General features: G+C 30.6%; 1 protein-coding gene across 13 annotated transcripts in view; it reads left to right on the plus strand.

The window, feature by feature from the left end:
• Positions 1–19,652, plus strand: part of Lar (tyrosine-protein phosphatase Lar) — a 969,819-nt gene that overhangs the window by 508,541 nt on the left and 441,626 nt on the right. For 8 of the 13 annotated variants that reach the window (XM_067045667.1, XM_067045668.1, XM_067045669.1 and 5 more), the window contains one exon: positions 9,855–9,896. The exons of the other annotated variants lie outside the window; for them this stretch is intronic. In XM_067045667.1, coding sequence (XP_066901768.1) covers positions 9,855–9,896 — 42 coding nt within the window. The remainder of the gene's footprint in view (positions 1–9,854; positions 9,897–19,652) is intronic. 13 annotated transcript variants of the gene reach the window in all.

Below are 19,652 nucleotides of genomic sequence, written 5' to 3' on the forward strand. Positions count from 1 at the left end.
AGATCCATTAAAAAAATACTCCTTTTACGCATATGATTTTTTTTTTTTATAAGTAATTTATTTTACTAAATTTTCGGAATGTATTATAATATAAAATATAGAATATTAAATACATTTTTTTTTTTTAATTTTTATATTATTACCTACTATTTCGGCCAGATTAGTTTATTTGTTTCTTCTCTACGAGTTACAGAGAGCATAGGCAACCCTTAGTCATGATAACCGAACTCGCGGGAGGAAGGAGGTTCGGTCTACATCGGACCCTACTCTAGTCAATGACCCATGGGAACATTTATTATAAACTTACCATTTATCTCAGTTATCTTGAAATAAAACTTTGGTAATCTAGAGCCAAGTTCGTGGTCCCTTGGTACCATAAGGCCATGAATTCAGAAGCAGTCCTTTTGTCGCTTTGGAAACTAATAATTTCTTGTAGTTTACTGATATATCAAAGGAAATCGATTTTATCGATAGTGAAATGATGTGCTGTTTTCATTTAGTTCAACAAAAACTATATACTTACCTTAACTCAGCTTATATATTTGTTGATTTTTTTTTTTTTTTTTTTTTAGTTGATGAATCTTAACCTTAATATTGAAATGTTATATATTATTAATTACTTGTTAATGTTGTTTAATCATTTATTGCCATTTTGGCTTGTGGTAACGAATGTACATTAAGTTTCAAGAATGTTAGTTGTACTTAACGGAATTTTTTTTTCAGAATAACATTATTTATCAATTCATTTCATTTCATATGTTAATTAGTTTTTTATCTTATAATTAAAACTTTTTTATTTTTTAAAAAACAACCTATTTTACAACCGAAAACTAATTTAAAAATAATGAACAAAAATTAATAAAAGTAATAATTATTCACAAAGCAATAATCGTGTACTATAATATCCGTCATTTTATTTAATCCTCAAATCATTAGATTATTAAATCATTACTGATAAATATTTGAAAATGTTAATACTGATTTTCACTCAATTCTATTTGTTTAAGTATTAAAAAAGAAATCTATACTACTACGATACATGCGAAGGGCAGGAGTGCAGTTCTTCGTGAGGATGCACTTTTACTATACCAATGGTTGTGCAAGGAGGTGATTTGGTCAGAATCACGCTCGACCGCCAGAATTTCACCAAATTAAGGGTACACACTTAATGAGGTTGGGTGAACCCCGGAGGGCTCCCGAACTCACAGGGTTGGCTCAAGGCTACAGTGAAACAGAAAATGATTTTTTAACTATATATTTAAATATTTAATGAGAAAATACAGAGAAAAATACTCTCTATGTTACTAGAAGATTCTAAAACCAATATTCAAGGTTTTTATTCCAGTTAACGTTTATTTTCTAATTAAAGTTTATTACACTTATTATCCAGACATTTGTATGATATAAATTTCTACTGTGTGAGTGTATTATTTATCAATTTAAAATTTTTCTAAACATATTTTTTTTTTAATCAACCTGTAATTAAGAATCTGTCTTATGAGTTAGATCAATAATAACAAATATTAAAATGACCACTTAAAAACGAGAAAGGATTTTTAAATATAGTGAAAATTACCAATAATTAAAAAAAAAAATCCATATTCACAATAAGTAAATGTGTAATAAGATTAGAAAATCTGTCTAGGAAACAGGGGTGATAGGATACCCCGATCTTACTTATAACGTCACTCGATATGGCGCTGTATTACCAATAAGTAAATGTTTTCAAATTAATATTAGATACATTCAAAATTATTAATTTATATAGTACTTTTTTTCCTATCGTTGTGAATTAGCTGTTTATTTTTTTACCAGTGGGTTTTCTTTTTACCATTATCTTAGCATCTAAATATTTTAATTTGTAGTCATTTAATTTAAGCAGTGCCTATCCAATTGTATAACAATAATCCTCACTTTATTTCAAAATGATAAGATTTATTCCTTTAAATTATACATTTAAAAAAGGATTTCCACTAATAATCCATCTTGTATTTATTTCAGTGTTCCGAATCGACCCAACCCTTCTCCCAGGCAGAATGATCCGGGATCTTTTTCATCCCTTTTTTGCCCAGTGCCCAGGATTACCTTGCTAATCCAATAAATTATGTTTTAAAGAGAGAAATGGTCTCCACGGGGCCAGTACAGGTTAAATACAAATTATAATCTTATATAAATCAGCCGTCTGTTCCGTGACCTGCGTGTGTGACAGTTTTTTAATAATAGTCAGACTAGCGGCTGTAGATCGATATGTAAATCTCTCCACGTAACCAACGACAGCTAACGGCCATTCATGTTGAATTTTAGTGTTCTCTTGGGTTCAGTCTGCCATTGGGGAAGAAACAACATGCTAGTATAACTGTAGGAACCGCTTGGAAGTTATAAAACTGTTGTAGGAATGTAGTCTGTTCGATGTAACTAAACCGAAGGACCTGATGTTTTCGAAATTTCGATGATATATATGCTTGGTGTGCGGTAGACGTTTGACTTTGTCCATCCCCATAAGCTAGTGGTCTATATTTTGACGAATTACATCTATCCATATGATCCGATTTTTTGCTGTACCTTGCTATTATCTTACTCCTCGTCTAGTCCTTTTCGTACCATATGCTTTTTGGTTTTCTCTTATCCCTTCCATTCTCGTAATCTGGACGCTTATTGTAGTCTTCCTGTTTTGAATTATTCGCATTACTTAGAATACTTTCAACTTGTGCATTGCTACGTATTTGCCAACTTGCTTAGCAGATGCCACCGTAGATTCGCCTTACAACGTTTCTGTTAACGATTTTGAGGTGATTCGCATATTAACCTATACTATATGTCATAGTAAATTATTCTCCAATCTGGTACCATCGTCCAGACTTTAAATATTGAAATTCAATATAAAAATAGTGGTAGGTTCTTTTATTAAATCACGGTCTACAATCCCTACATGAGTGGTGAACATAACGCGAAAATGGAAACCTCCAACTTTTGAGATATAGTGAAATCGATCAAAACTTCTAGTAGTCTACTTTTGAAATATCGTATTGAACACTTCCTCTTTATCAAAACTTGGAACAGTATTAGTCACATTTTTGCCAACTTCTATAAAATGTTTTATATAATACAGGATATCCTATAATCTTTTGTAACGTTGAAATAGCATTAACCTCAAAAGCAATAAAAAAATTCGTACAGATAATGGTCCGATTTTTTAAATAATTTGAAATAATTGATATTCATTAAATATAAATTTAAGTAAATCCTGCTTTTGTTGAATAGGAATCAACACTTTATTTGCTAATTATTTCTTAATTTTAGCATGTGCTTATCTGTCAACCCAAAGGTTACGAGATCGAGTCCTTGGCCCGATACTCACAATACAATACTCACTCACAATCTCCACCTGGGCATTTGTGAGGCCCGTTAGCCAATGGGTGCCACTCACAAAAATAGGCGTGGGAGTGACGAACCCACCCATGAAAACTTCGTCATGCGACGCGCGATATATTTCCTACGTACATTGCGCGAGGCCTTGAATCTCTATGGTCTGTCGTGCCAATATTAATAATGTTTTTTCTAAAAACAAATGTAAATTTTTTATTGTTAAACTATTCTAACTGCTAAATATTTCAACATATTTTGTTTTTCATAAAATTCTGAATTATTTATTATTTTGTTCTTTAGCTGTACTACCACTAAACTGCAGTTTTTTCGCTTTCTGAAAACTTAATTGTTTAATAAGTATAGAGAGCATATTAGGTTGAGGTTCATAATATAATGAGCTGAATCAGTTTTGTAAACAAAATATGTGGTCTAAAATTTAGTCACCTTAAAATACCATTGTTGTCCGCTAAATTAAATAAAGATTATTAATATGCGTGTCATATTTACAAAGAATATATAAAATAAAATTATTGTGGTTGTAATGAATGAAATTGTTTAATTTTAAAATTGACTTAACGTGGTCCGATTATCAATGGAAAAGGGCAAAATATCATTTTTGTCCTTTTCCATTGAGAATCGGACTACATGTACTTTTTTATTGTTTTTGAAATCTACTATTACCTCTTTAAAATATTGTTAAAGTTTTACATAACACACTGTATGTTTTCTAACAATTTAGGTCTTTAGATGCGTTAAATTGTAGTCTTAAAGTTGCAAAAATTTATTTTTATTATATTATACTCAATATCAATATCAGATGGAGTGGTTGTTTGAAAATCTATGGTTAATATTCTATTTTTAATCGGTGTTTTTAATGACTCAGAATTCCCTATAACATAAAAACGTAGGATATTATTTTTAAGTGAGGGTCATCATTTCATTTTTTTTTTTTCAATCACATTATTAATTTACGTCAAAAAAATTTGAAGATCTTTTGATTCGGGTAACTGAAGAAACCGCGGAAGCATATCACATGAGGCAAAACCGAGCCGTCTGATAAAATGTGAGACCTAGATTGTTTCCATTGCTGCGGCCTTTCTCAGCCACCAGGAATGCTTTAGCGCCAACTCTTACTCTTCCACCTCAGATTCTGGCTTCCTTCTCGGATCAAGGGGAGAAGGTTGTATATGGAGTGGTAGCTTATGAGATATTGTATTCTGGATAAGTTGTCAGATATCGAAAACATTTTCAGTTTCAATTTTTTTTTTTTTAATATTTCTGCCGTATGATCTGTGTTGATAACCCTGTTTTAATCTCTGAAGGACTTTTAGTCCTTCTTCTCTGTATGTATACATGTTCTACTTATATCTAGAACCTTCTAGATCTATATTTTGATGACCAAACGATAAACCTTGAACTATAATAATAATTGGATAATAACTATAACGTAAATATTGCACCATAATAGTTGAGCACTGCGCATTAAGGATTTATCCAACGAAACAGTTTGATCATTTTGCGCATAGAAATCAGAATATTTGTGATGTGATAGGATAATCACATTTTTATGGAAGGTAAAAAGTATTTTTGTCGGTGGTCAGGGAAGAAATATATTAACTTGTTTAGTATTGGCACATAAGGATATCTCAGGGTATTTAAAAAAATTAAATAACCCACTAGTCAGATAATAACAATTTTACAAAATTAAAAAACCCTATCTTCTATCAGTACCTATTTTTTTAAAAGAAAGCAAACTATAACATCGTGCTCTTGTCTACTGTCTACTGAATGTGGGATGCTGCCCATGAAATGTATGTTAGTTTCCACAGATACTGACAGTATATTTTCCATCATTTTTAATATGACGTTTACCTATTTTAAATTTAAGTTTATCAATGATTATATTGCCCGCTCTAGCATCTATCTAGTCTTATGGTCTTGTGTCTTAATAGTCTGTTTGTATTAACATGAACGGTGGTATCGATCCTAAATCTCTTCTTTAGAACGGTCTCTGCAGTTTTTTTTTCTGATCCTCTCACCTGGAAGAATGCCAAGGGCCGGTGATCTACGGGTCTGTTCATCATGGTCGTGTCCTCCACATCTGGGCTGGCTATGGGTTGCCATGTTCCGCGGCCCGAACCGTATAATAGAATAAATATATAATAAAAAAAAACCCAAAACTGTATATTGATCGTTTTCACCAATTTCTAGAGAGCGAAGCTGTGATAGCTAACTATATAATTGATTTCAAGTATCGTTTCTTGTAAAAAATTAAGTTTAATTAATGCCGTTTAAAGAATCGTACATAATTCGTAGAAATGCGTTGTAAAATTTACAGTTCTAAGATATTCCCTAGAATTGGCTCTTTTTCAGTCAATTCTTCAAGTTTCATGCAAGTTGGACTAAGTCGATATAAATCAAGTTACCTTATGTTAATTTTTAAAAATCCATTAATTTTTAAATTAAGAAGAAATCCTAAAATCAAATAAAAATATGGGTTTTCAATAACCATGAAATTATCTAATATATAAAAATCAGTATTTATTTGTTTGTACTTTATGCATTGCCTTTCCGTTTATCGGATTGTAATAAGACTTTTGGAATTTTATACTCGTAGGAGATTCCAATATTTCCGGTATAAAAAAAAAATGTTATTGACATAATGAAACGTATTATTTTTGGTGTATATCTGGAAAGTATACTTTTTTTTATAATCAGTATACGCCAATCAATTAGTTTCTTTCTGATGATTAAGAGAAAATATTACTGATTCTATTAAATTATTTTTATTCATTAAAAATTAAATTACAGTTTGAGGCTTGAAGTAGGCCAACAAATTTTTTGTTATGAATGGGTGAATCATATTCCTTCTTAGCGTCGTTTGATTATTTTTCAAAAAAATTAAAAAAATTTTAACTTTGATTGATTTCAAGTTTTTTGTTTTTTTTCTGCAGGTGACTATTGCTCATATATTCATTCTTAACTGCTCTGCATTTTGTCTAATTTCTACGTTAATGCAAACATTTTAAAAATTAATGTCTGCTCCTTTAGCCTACATTAACAAACTTTAGATTTAATGCTCTAATCTGATAAATTAAATCCGATTTGTAAATAAAACGTATCATGGTGAAACTTTCAATTTTATACAATTAATCTATCTATATTCCTAAATTTAGCAATTGCTAAGCATTGCCGATTTTTTTTTCTTTTCGTAGCACTTTTTTATTTATTTTTTTTACGAACCTTTTGTATTCATTAAAGAGAAAAAAATAACTCCCCTCTCATGTTTGTAGCACTCTGCGTTTTCGATGGGATTGTTAAGGGCTCGGCCAGTCCACATAATGGATTATTTAATATTTAATTTTATTTGCCTCAATCCAGTCAACAGCCGGAGGATATAGACAGATCCTCGTGGGGGGCCTATCTACTTGTTGAGAAAACAATGAAGCTATTGTGTCAGGAGAGGACTGGCCAAGTGTGAATAGATTATCGCTTTTCATGTCCAATTTCAATCGACTCTATCAAGAATGTGTCAGTGACAAACGGATGGGTATTAGTACTAGTGATCACTATCAGTAATAAATTGCCTATGCTCGATGCCTTTTCATTATTGTTTTATCTGATTAATCCGCGAAAATGAGGCCTCGTTGCCGTCCCCAATGTCGATTAACTGTTTTTTTTTGGCGCCCATAATATATGTCATTTATTCTTGCTCTGTATCATTTTTTTTTTAATATTCGGTAATTTTTATAAGAGATTAGATCATATAATGAACACATACATTGATGAACTGCTTTTTTTAAGCTATATCGATAATCTTTTTATTACTCAACATAAATTCAAATCTCTTCTACATCTGATAGACATAGGTATAGGAATAGTACATGGTAATAATTTACTCATAATAATAAAAAATACATCATAAACAACTTTATATTTAATAATAAAAAGTTCTATATAGATCCCGGCGTTTTTATCAGGGTTGTCTCTTTAAGGGTTTATTATTAATAATATTCTGAGTAGTATATCATAATACAAGACAACGATCCTTAGTAACTGTCGATATAGTCCAAAAGCTCAAGTTTTAAAATGTGTTACTTGGCCAACCGTAATCAAGGGGAATAAAATATGAAAGCTGTTCTAGAAGATGCGAAAAATTCATTTTTTAGTTCATGATTAAATAAAATTTGATAAGATTAGTAACTAATTAAATAGTATTAAAAACAATTCCATTAAGAACCTCCCTCTCTTTTCGAAAAACAACACTTTATTGAATTCAGTTCTGTTACAAAAACCTGGCGATATTGAGGACAAAAACTGTTATTAAGTATTATGTGTTATTTAAAATTTAGTGGAAGAAAAAAAGTACCAAACATATTCTGTATTATCATGAAGTGAAAAAGATCGCATTCAAAATCAGCTTATGTGTGTGTTATTTAACTTCATTTGAAAGAATTTCTATAATTGAAAGAAATTCTATAACAACAAATTCAATTATAACAATTGAAAAACTGACTTTAGAATGAATTTTGCTTTATATAGTTTTTGATGGATTGTGGAATGATTGAAAAATAAACATGTACATTCGGTTATATGCTTGTAAATAATTATGATACGTTTTATCTCAAATTGCATTATCAATTTGGTAACATAAAGTATGTGAAGTAAACGTGGTGTTCTCTATTTTTTCATTTGCGTGGCAGTCGAAATGTAGTTTATATCAAAATTTATGAACTTCTCTTGTACACCCGGTGAATACCTTCCCATTGAAAGGTTAAAGTTTAAGAGATAGAACAGATTGTTGAGATTGCCATACGTTTGCAACCGCTCTTTGAGGCTTGAAGCTTAATCCATAGAGAACATCGACAGTTTTCTAGTGCTGTGCGTCGTAAGGACTTAAAGGGAACATGAGTCCCTTATTGTAGATAACAGGAAAGTTAGTTGTATTAACCGACGTTATACTGTGTTATAACTTTGAGTATTGATATCAATTTAAACTCGGACGGGTTTGAATAAAAGTTGTGCCTGAAGTTGATCCAGGCAAGCCCCGGGGCTACAAAAAGCTCCCTTCTACATATGCATGCCCCTATCTCCTATATAATACCTTCCTTCATATCTCCCTCTGTTTTCCACATGGTGGCTATTTTCCAGCCTCTTCTCTCTTCCTACAACTATTACAGCCAGGGTTTAATAGTTTCTTTATATCTGTCGACTGAGTCACGACTTATTCCTCTTGTTATGAAGTCACTTCTGTAGCTTCCTTTTACTGTACAGGAAATAAGAGTATTAAAAGACAAGATATTACAGAATTAACCTTCTTTGTTATAATTTTTTTCATAGAATCTCAATTATAGTTACACCATATCCCAAGTAAGGAGGATCCAATTTATATCATTTGTTTGCATTACCTATATTTATATAGTTCAATTTAAATTTGTATTATACTATACAAAGGGTGTTTCTCAAGATGATGCACCAAGTCCCTCTTTTCATCTCTCTAATCTGGTCCTGTTACAATTATTCTTATTGGAAACCAATATTATTATTAATAGAATTAATTATTTAAAACCCTCACTGTACAGGTGCTATATTGTTTATATCCTAAATATCACAAAACACTCCATTTAAGTAGAAAAATTTAGTCATAAAAATTATATCGTTTTATGGCTTCATTTCATTGAAATATTGAATTAATTATACAATATAAATAACCTAAGAAAATAATAAAAAAGAAGTTTCTAAAAATGTGGAAATTTAAAGTAAATAGACCCCAGTTTATAAGTAATGGGAATTATTCTGAAAAAGTAAAGATTCGAAACATGGAAATTATTTTATTCATGACATAGTGTAAATCAGTTCACATAAATATTTATTTAAAGATAAATTTCTGAGAAAAAAATATATGAATCATTGTTTTAACAATAAATGTATTTGTGGTTTCATAATGATTTTCTTTAGTTTAGCCCCTAATTAATTTGAAGAACAGATTGCGGGCCAAATAAACAAACTCGTGTTGTTAGGTTTTTGCATTTTATTTAGCTTAAATTTGGGTCGAGATTTAATGCTTGTGTTATCATAATTCATCAAAAGAAAAAATCTGTCAGGTCGTTGCTCGTTTTCTTGGTCGTTTTAGGTCAAATTTAGGGGAAAAATTATTAAGTGTTGATCTTGTATCGTTAATTTCATGTGTATTACTCAATAATAGCCAATTATTTTCACTAACATCTTTTATTTAGTTTTGCATGTTTAGTGGTTAAAAGTGAATAATGTATAGTTCTTTTTTTTTTAATAGAACATCCTTTGAATGAGGAATGTCCACACTTTTTTATTTTAGTTTTGTTCTCTACTGTACACGACGAATTTCCTGTAGTCACCAAATTTATCCAAGCACCAAGTAGTCTTCTGTCTTAGATGAGATGTTTGTTTTAAATAATTTTCATTTTTTTCGCGTAACATGTCCTGGAATGTAAATGATTTTTTATTTGCAGATTTTCACACCATGCCTCGAAAGGTGTTCCATCGCAAACCCAGTGAGTATTAATATCCCCTGAATGCATTTCCTTCAGTAAAGATTTTTATTCTATGGTAAAAATTTCCTTATGAACTGGAACTATGCACCTTAATCTGATGTTTATGTTTGTTTTTTGTTTTGTTTTGTTCATTTCATTGTTTATAATAAAAATATATGATTTTAATAATTTTGGTAAGTGATCTTGGATATCTTAGTTTCTCCTCCTCGTTTTTATAAGGTAATTAATGATACATTTAGTATTTGTGATTTTCTTTTATCTGTATCTATGTAAAGTAGTCAGATATTCTGTATTTTTCTCTTATTTTTTCTCTTATTTTTATGAAAGATTTTAAACAGTTATTCTTCAGTGGGTTAAGTTCACAACTTAACAGTTACACAATAAAGTTTTTCCTACATTATGTGACCAAATATATTTTTTTAGGGATACATATGACTGAACTACTATTCTACTAAACCTCAACGTACATAAAGTATTTAAAATATTTATTTCAAATGAATTAAAATTTACAAACAGTGGACTTCGTTGTTATATTCTAGCAAAATTCTAAAATAATTTAGGATAAGTTAGTTTTAAGATCTAAAAATTACTTAATGAAGCTTCTTTTTTTGGATAAAAGTTTATTGTTGTTAAATTTAATGGTCACGAATGTAATTAAAAACCTATTTAATTGTCCTCAATTTATCTTCTTACAGTAAAATTTAAATAAAATCAACTTATCGTATAAGTGATTGAATCGACCATTTACGAAATTCGCTAAAGAAAGTGAAAAACAAAGTTTGTAGAATTTATTTTTTAGTAGATTGCTTGAAATCTTTATACGAAAATTCCTTTTTGGATCCGATTTCATCAGTTCCGTTCCGATCAGAGACGATACAGTCCGATATGTAGCTTGGCTAAAATTTCGCCATATGGCGCCGTTCTCTAGTTTCAAACTCCCAGAAGTGTTCTGAAGTCCTCCGATCTGAGTTTAACTGTTCTCTACATCCTGCTTTGTAGAGGTTTTCTTCAAGGATTCCTTCTGGGGTATTATCTATATTCATCTGAGCAACTTGTTCAGCTCAATGAAGACTTCTAATCGCAGACTACATTTCAGCATTTTTCTGTTTTCTCGAATGGCCATCAACCCGGACTGGACTAAATAAACCTTCGTTACTCCTGGCCTTTCTTATTCCACGTATGTGAAGCATACATGAGAGCAGGTCGGATCAGCGTCTTGTTGAGCCAATACCTTCGTTCTCCTCTAGATATTTTGACTTTGTCGGTGTTTCAGGTGCCCAAAATAGGTTCTGTTGGCTCTTTTTTGCCAGTACTTTCCCTAAATTTGGTGTAGTGTTAGCGTTACTTATTTTTTATAGTTCTCTAAACTTCTGATGACTTTGTTAACCGTTTATGAACTGCAAGTTCATTAAAGTTTTAAAGAGTAAAAAAAAAAACCTTCAAAATACTTGACTAATATCGATAGGTCGATTGTAATAGTGAAAAGAACAGAGGATTAGAGATCCTAGTTTTTTGCTGCTTAAGTAAATGCGCTGAATACAAACAATTGATGATACGAGTTTTGATACAGATGGGATATTAAAAATTACCCAGCTTTTGGCAAGCTGTTTTTTTTTTTTCAGCATCATAATCATTTTCGTTGCAAGATTTGTTGTAAAGGTTTATATTTTTTATTGTTTTATTACTTATTATCTGTGGGGATAAATTATTTATTTAAAAAAAAAATCTAAAATATCATCTTAAATTTTTTGGATGTAAATAATTTTACGACTCAATTAAGAATTAGCTTATCTTTTTTTGCCACTTTTTAACAAAATAAAAATAAATCATGTTATTTTTTAGGCTGTTCTAATCTTCTTTATTTCAAAACATCGTTACTTACTGTAATAAATTTGTGATCAATTGCATGTAGTAGCGTTGGAAAAAGCAATATTTTTAGTAAGGTGGTCATAACTATAATTTTGTGTATTATCTTTGTAAATGTTAAATTATTCCGTAATATTCTTCGGTGTTTTCTATTCTTCAGACTAAACTCTGTTTATCTGACAAGCATGCTTAAAAAAGGGTAAATAGTTACTATCAAATAAAAACTATGATGAGGTATTTAATAGAAATATTATCTTTTTTATAATTACTATTATTTTTAATAGTTTGGTTAATTACCATGTTTTACCTTAAATTATAGCTGGATTATCACGTTTTAGAGGCAGCATTTCTGAGGACGATACAATTAACTCGTATCAGTCACAAATTACGTATTGAAGTGAACTTAGTTTTTATCTTTTTTTTTCGTACCATTCATGAGAGTATAATATTATTACTACAGACATAATCCAAGAAATGGAATCTATACTATTGTGCGTATTTATGAACTTTATTATTTTTTTTTTTTCGTACTATCTTGTCAAGATTATAATGGGTATTTGGTACGTACATATAGGAGGTATGCTATATGTATAGCTGGGTGTGAAGGATACCTTGGATTGCCAAAGTCGTGAACTTTATTTCTAGGGCCATAGTGTTGCTCTTAAATACTACACGGTAATTTTTTTAACGGGGAGAAGCCTGTAATATCTAATAAAATTAATATAAAACTATTGATGAATGCGAACAATAAAGAGAAACATAAAAATAAAATAAATAATTATCCAACAAATTTGGAAATATACGTTACAATGAATTGAAATTATATTTAATTCATTGTTATGTATATTTCCATATTAGTTAGTCTATTATTTACTTTATTTTTATATTTTCTGATTGATGGTTGTTATCTATTTTTTGTTTTATAGCCCTGATGAAACAAGGTAGAAACGTCGGCACAAGTGGATATTTTTTGTTTATTTGTGGTTTTCTGCTGACCGCACCCCGCGACCATCTTCTCTTATTCATTTACGGTCAACTATCTTTACCTCATTATAAAAATAAATAGGAAAAAAAAACTACTTCAGTACTAATAAAAATCCAACAACTAAAGAAGTTCGTAAAAATTTAAGTGAAGTCAGAATCATTCTCTTGATTTCTTGTATATTTCTCTAATCTATTGTTTTTCCTCTGTGTACTTTCGTCTTCATTTGATTCTTTTAGAAATGTAGATGCAATTCGTAGTCGTAGTGTAAAACGTAGGTTTATTTTTCTGATATTACTTTGACAATTATATTTTCTTTTTTTTTTTCATGAATAAAACATTGTGAAGTAAAATTTTAACCCTAAAATATTTACATATTGTGTTCATACACTCTGTACTAATTTGTTTCTTAAATTCAAATTTTAATATTTGGCATATTTATTTATATTTTTTAATGCCCATCATCTCAAGTATATTATCCTGTGTACATACTGTGAACTACTTTTCTAGACTTATTATCTTCTTTGCATTAAAGTGAATTGTCCCTTTGAGGGTGAGTAAGAAAAATGTTCTTAGTTGAGTATTACTGTCGCTATGAATATTTTTTTTTTTTTTAAGATAAATGGCAAATTTAACCAGGAAGCGTAGGTCCAAACCGCACTTGCATACACACCGAAAGCATTGATCCATATTGCCACGGCATGCATTATGCCATCAGGGTCCTACAATTGCTAATGCACATTTAGTGTCGAAGCTTACTCAATCAGACACATCTGCCTGTTCTCGGGATTTGAGTTAATGAAATTGAGTTCGTCGAACGTGTTTAATGTTTAATGTAACTGTATATGTTTGCAACGCTATAAAAAATAAATAAATGAACGCAATCAATTAAAGATTTTTTTTAGTAAGATACGTAATCCTTATTTTAATCGTTTTTATTACCATTGAATTCATCATTACGTTACTTAAAACAGTTGCATATGTTATAATTTCATGTTTTACTCAAAATTTAATGAAATGTTTATTTCTAAGGTTATGTGGGTTTTTACAATTTTATTTTGTATTAATTCGTGTTGCATGCTTCATTAAGTAAGTACAGTAGTTAAATATATAATATAATTTACAAGAAATATATTAATAAAAAAAATTAAATCTGCAACACTACAACTCAAGGAGGGTCAGAGATGCAGTACTTAGTTAGGAAGTACTGTTACTAGACTAACGGTTGTGCAAGAAGGTGATTTGGTGAGAATTACGATCTATCTCTAGACTTTTTCTCGATTAAGGTTATCAGAACCCACAAGGCTGATCCACGGCTACAGTCAAACAGAAAATAATTATCTCCCACTGCCGGATTCGCACCCGGCTTGAAGTTTGTACAAAGTGCCTTACCGCTTTGCTACCCACTCCCACTGAAATATATTAAGCACTTGTTGATAACAGGATCCTTTCATTGTGAAGGTCGATTTTGATAATAGTGTATATTGTATACATAAGATGATTGTTAAAAATTTAAATTGACTATTAACTATTTTTTTTAGAAATTTATCAAAAGAAACTATTGTGATATTAATTTATAAATAATATATTATTGTAAACTTGGGAAATTAGCCTACCATAGGAAGACGTTTTCGAAAATCAATAAAGTTTTTATTAACTTTGACAAATCAATTGTAAGGTGTAACAGTATACATATAGTGTTATGGTATTAGTGAATTTTAAGCAAATAAAATGAATATTTTAGGTGCCTCCTTGGATGTCATGAGGACTGAAACGTCAGAGAGAAATAGAGCGTCAAATGATATTTGTTTGTTTAATCAAAATATTTCTTTAAAGTTACAGCTCTATCAGAACTCTAAATAAAATTCTTGATTGCATAAAATAATTTTCTCCCCTGTTCAGTTACACTGGGGCTTAATTAGGCTGTTTGTTTTTTGTTATGTATTTTCGCCTAAAAGTGCAAATAATGTTACGCTACGTAAGCTATACATTATAATACATTTACTTATTCTGGATATCACTAGCTAACAGACCATACCAAAATTCTCTAATTATTGATAAATAAATATATTAACTGTTACCTGTAAATAGTACTTCTACTAAAATATCTTGATTCTAGTAGTAATTCGCCCACATGTTTCTTAAGAAATTAAAAATATAACAATGACTGAGAGGCCTTATTCGAAATGAAACCTTATTTGTGTTACTTATTTCATTTTTTTTTTTTTAACTATAAACAAATAGTTAATGGCATGAAGTAAATATTCAAACAATTATATTTTTATGAAAGGAATATGGTCCGGGTGCGGTCAAAAAAACTCAAATAGTAGAAATATACTATTTTAATGAGCCAACGTTTCGCCCCACGTTGCAGGGCTTCTTCAGGGCTATTTTGACGGCAGTCAAAACAAAAAAAAAAAATTATATTTTTAGATTAATTATTTTATATATTCTTGTTTGAGAGTGATTTAGTTTATTCTTAATCTAAAACAAATTTGTTCCTTCTTTTTTTCTCTCAACTTTATTTTTGACAACGTTTCGACCTTCAGACCATTCTCAAGGATACCTTCATATTGATGTCATTTCCTTTTTCAAATCATAAAAATGCAGGCTAATTGCCTTTGTCCCATATAACCTTTTCTAAATATTTTTTCCTAGATTTAAATCTTTTATAAAATACTTTTCTTCCTTCCTTCATTCACATTTGGAACTTAAAACAGAACCTACCTTCAACAGGTTGCAAATGTGATTGAAGGAAGAAAAGGTTTAAATCTAGAAAAAATTATTTAGAAAAGGTTATATGAGACAAAGGCAATTAGCCTGCATTTTTAAGATTTGAAAAAGGAAATGACATCAGTATGAAAGTATCCTTGAGAATGGTCTGAAGGTCGAAACGTTGGAAAAGTTGTAAAAAATAAAGTTGAGAGAAAAAAAAGGATCAAATTTGTTTTAAATTAAGAATAAATTATATTTTTGTATGAATTTAAATGAAAAATAGTGTATTATTCTGGGTCTAGGTCCCTTTAGAACAATCATTAGGTAATTTTAATTTTACAACATATATTGGCCAAAATCAGTTTGGTCACACTTAATTATTACTTATTTTAAAATTGTATATAAATAATTTAGATACAGAGATAAAAACTAACTGACTAAATACAAAAAAAAATAAAAGGTTTTGTTCTACATCTTCTCTATAATAATATCAGAGTAAATTGGTGAAGTAAAAGGTAATAAAATATAACGGTTTTAAACGAGAGAAGGGCTGGTAGATGACGTATGTTACAGGGAATGGAGTTCTTGTGATATGCAACTCATGCAAAAAATGATTTATTAAATGCAGGAGTTCAGTGAGGTGGAAGTTAGATGTCATACAAACGGGACCTGGTAGTACGGGATTGGATTGAGCATTTGAATTGCAGGTTTTCTAGGATACAGGAGGGACGCTGAGTACTAATTGCTTGGAATAGGAAAAAAGCTAGGGAATACTGACATAGGAAGGATGGATAGAGACACTTTAGCTCTGTGTAATACTGGGTTATGTACGGTTTTTATTTCAATTTACGTCTCGAATTTAGTTACGTCATCGTTTGATTCATTTTATGATTAACTATTGACCATCTTGATTAAACTATTAAAAGGTAATATACTTCCAATATACCGTTTGATGTCTCCAACTGATAAGCCACGGATGCTGTGATATAACCCGTTACTGCGAACGTATCAGGTGACTGATTACTTCCCAACGATGCTTTGTCCATGTCAGTCTCATCGCCGGCTGTGATGAAACCCAGAGCTCTGCATGACTGATTCAACACTCCGTTGTGTGCGATATGTTTAGACTTCTATTCCCACTCCGTTGTACATGTGACAATAACTTGTGAGGGAGCAGACAAAGCCACTGCAGTAAAAATACCCTTTCACTTTCATCTAAAGTCATTAATAATATTATACAGCAAGAATAATAATCATACGATAACTAGATTTATTCTAGAACAATTGACTAGTGGCTTGAATCAGATTTGTCCTTTATTTAAATACAAAGTAATTGATTATTATCATTTTTTTACCCATTTTCACTAATAAGTAACGATTTTTCAGTAAGTATTATTTAGTTTTTATTATTCGTGAATTTATTCACAAACTAAATTAATTTTTCTACAATTTAAAATTTTTTGTATGACTTCCTTTATTTCATTTCTGTCATACTGGCAATAGGGGGAGAGATAATAAAAAAAAATATTGAAAGAAGATAGTTGACCGTATGAAGTAGATGGTAGGAGGATAATCCAAATCATTGACCGCCACCCGGGCTATCCTACAAACAGATAAATAAAAAAATGGAATTTAATTCCTACATTATAGCGTGGAAGGACCTAGATACAACGCCCTCTAGTCTCGAGTCGCTTCCTTATAGTAATTATTTAATTGGTACATAATACATGATATTAGTTTTTTTTTTATTCTCTATTTTGTTGGTGTTCTTTAAAAGGAGTGAAATCAGTGAATTGAGTATTTTAATTTATTTTTTTTCCTTGGGAGGAAGGCATTTTTTACTGGAAGATTCATTGATACTAATTGGTCTAACTGTGAAAAAACACAATAAGTAATGTATTAGTTATTATAATATTTTTAAAAATGTAAACATATCTTGAATTTTTCAACCAAAAAGTAAGCCATTGAAAATTGACTTTCAAGAGCATTGGATTGTTACGTCGTATAAAATCGTCTGAACACGCTTATTTTGTTGCAATAATCAATAACAGGTGCAATGAAGTAGCAAGTTTGTTTTCTGTTAAAGCAGTCGTAAATTGATTCACATTTTTTTTTTTATAATTTATTTCTTGATATTTACAACTGTATACACATATATACAACAAGTAAATTGGCTGTAGGTGAAATAGTAACATGATAAAAACATGTGGAGAATCTACCCACTGATAGAACTCCAATAACATTTCTAGAGAAGAAGATCTCGAGGCCATCTTCTTTTCAGACGCCTAGGAGGATTAATAGGTAATGAAGGAGAAGCCAGGTTAGAAACAAGTGGGATTCACATTTAATAAACCTTTCTGATACCAAGTGAATACCTGATCTTTCATTATCAATGCAATTGTTTTACTTAATTTGTCATTTAATTACTCGTAAAGCGATACTTGTATGATTTCAAAGACCTTGACTTGGTAAATTAATATCTCTTATATTACAATAGAGTTAACTACGAAGACAAGACTAATGAGCATAATACCTGACGATAGTTAGTATATTATTATTATCTTCTTCCTCCCTGGAATGATCTGCTGTTCAAAGCGCTGATCCGTACACACGACCAAAGCAGCGAGTGTGGTGAGAGCTTTAGACCTATTTGAGCGACCGCAGCCGTACACGGATTGCAGAGGCGACTAATCCGCGACTACACTAATCTGTCAGACCCAGGGTAAGACTAGCGATGCAGATGGGGCGGTGCACTGATCCCTCGGCAACGTGCATCAGGGACCCTCGTTAGGTTAATTACCGGGCGGTCTGCGGTCGGCTCCCGCTCTGTTTGGCAAATGTCTTTTCTGCAGAGGATTGTTTATAGCTTGTTTATGCTATTTAGTGTTCAATATCTACTGGCAATCGTTATAGTTGTTTCTATAATTATCTATGGTAGTCAGTGTACTTTTTGTAAGTTTAATTGGCATACTAAATCCAGCATTTTGTAACATTTCATAATTAAAAGTCCTCCTCTATCTCTTCGTTTATCAAACACCAAATCTTGGTTGTATTCCTATATTCCTTCCTAATGACAGAATAATGTGAGGTAAGGATAATTAAATCATATCGACAGATTAATTTTAATTAACCATGTCATTCGACCCCTGGGTTTTTTATTTGTGCAGAAATGATAAATTATTATGAATCAAGGAAAGATATGCGTTTTAAAATCGACTACAGTCATGTTCTGACCACATTCCATCGCGATAACATTTTATTATAACGATGATTTGTTTTAATTCTTCTTTAAGTATTTCTAGGCACGCTCAGATGGGCGATATCTGAGGTTTACAAAGTCATCAGGAGATTTGAAGAGGCGGGGTATTGTTCGGGGGAGACTGAGCAATTGATACGGACGAGCCGGTTATGAAGTTGCTCGTCTCTCAGAGGACCCGCACTCATTAGTGTTCAAAGAACTTGTCATTTGCATGAGATCCTCTTGTCAGGGGAAAAAAGACAACAAAGATCACTTTTAGCATTTCAGCCTTAAATGAAAGCTTAAAAATGAAAAGTTCGTCCCCGCTTTGTTTCTCCTAGATGCTGTCTTGATCAGGCCATTGAGTTTGTGTTCTAGCTGTAAAATCAACTGTATACAATCGCTTATGTTAATATCTTCTTGTATCTATATTATATATGCACATGACATATCTAACGTTAGAATAGTATTGGGTAAAAAGTATTTTTCTTTCAAAAAATAACAATTAAAATAAATTCTTAGGATAATTACTATTAGTACTAATTGTTTTAGATTTAAATACCGAATTAGGTATGAAACTTTATAGAAGATTTGATAGTGAAATGAAAAATAGTTTTATTACTCTGAGACTACGTCTCTTCAAAACAATTTTGAAATTAGATAATATATTTGTTTGTTTGTTTTTGTTTAGTGTCAAACTTCATTGGTCATCAACGTTATTTATATTTAATTTAATTTTGCTAATATTCGTTAAATTTTTTTTTTTTTATTTGATTATTTATTATTTTATTTTATTATTATTATTTTTTTCCTTACGATCAAGTTATATTTTTGTCAGTAAATTTTGTTATTTTAAAAACTGAAACGCCAATTTTATTGCTTTATCATCGCCTCCAAGGGTTTTTGATATATCTTGGTTTAGTCCTAAGCTATTGAGGTGTTGTGTGAAATATGG

This window comes from Halyomorpha halys, unplaced genomic scaffold (genome assembly GCF_000696795.3).
Source record: "Halyomorpha halys isolate HHAL.00 unplaced genomic scaffold, Hhal_1.1 Scaffold438.1, whole genome shotgun sequence".
In the NCBI taxonomy this organism is placed as follows: domain Eukaryota; kingdom Metazoa; phylum Arthropoda; class Insecta; order Hemiptera; family Pentatomidae; genus Halyomorpha; species Halyomorpha halys.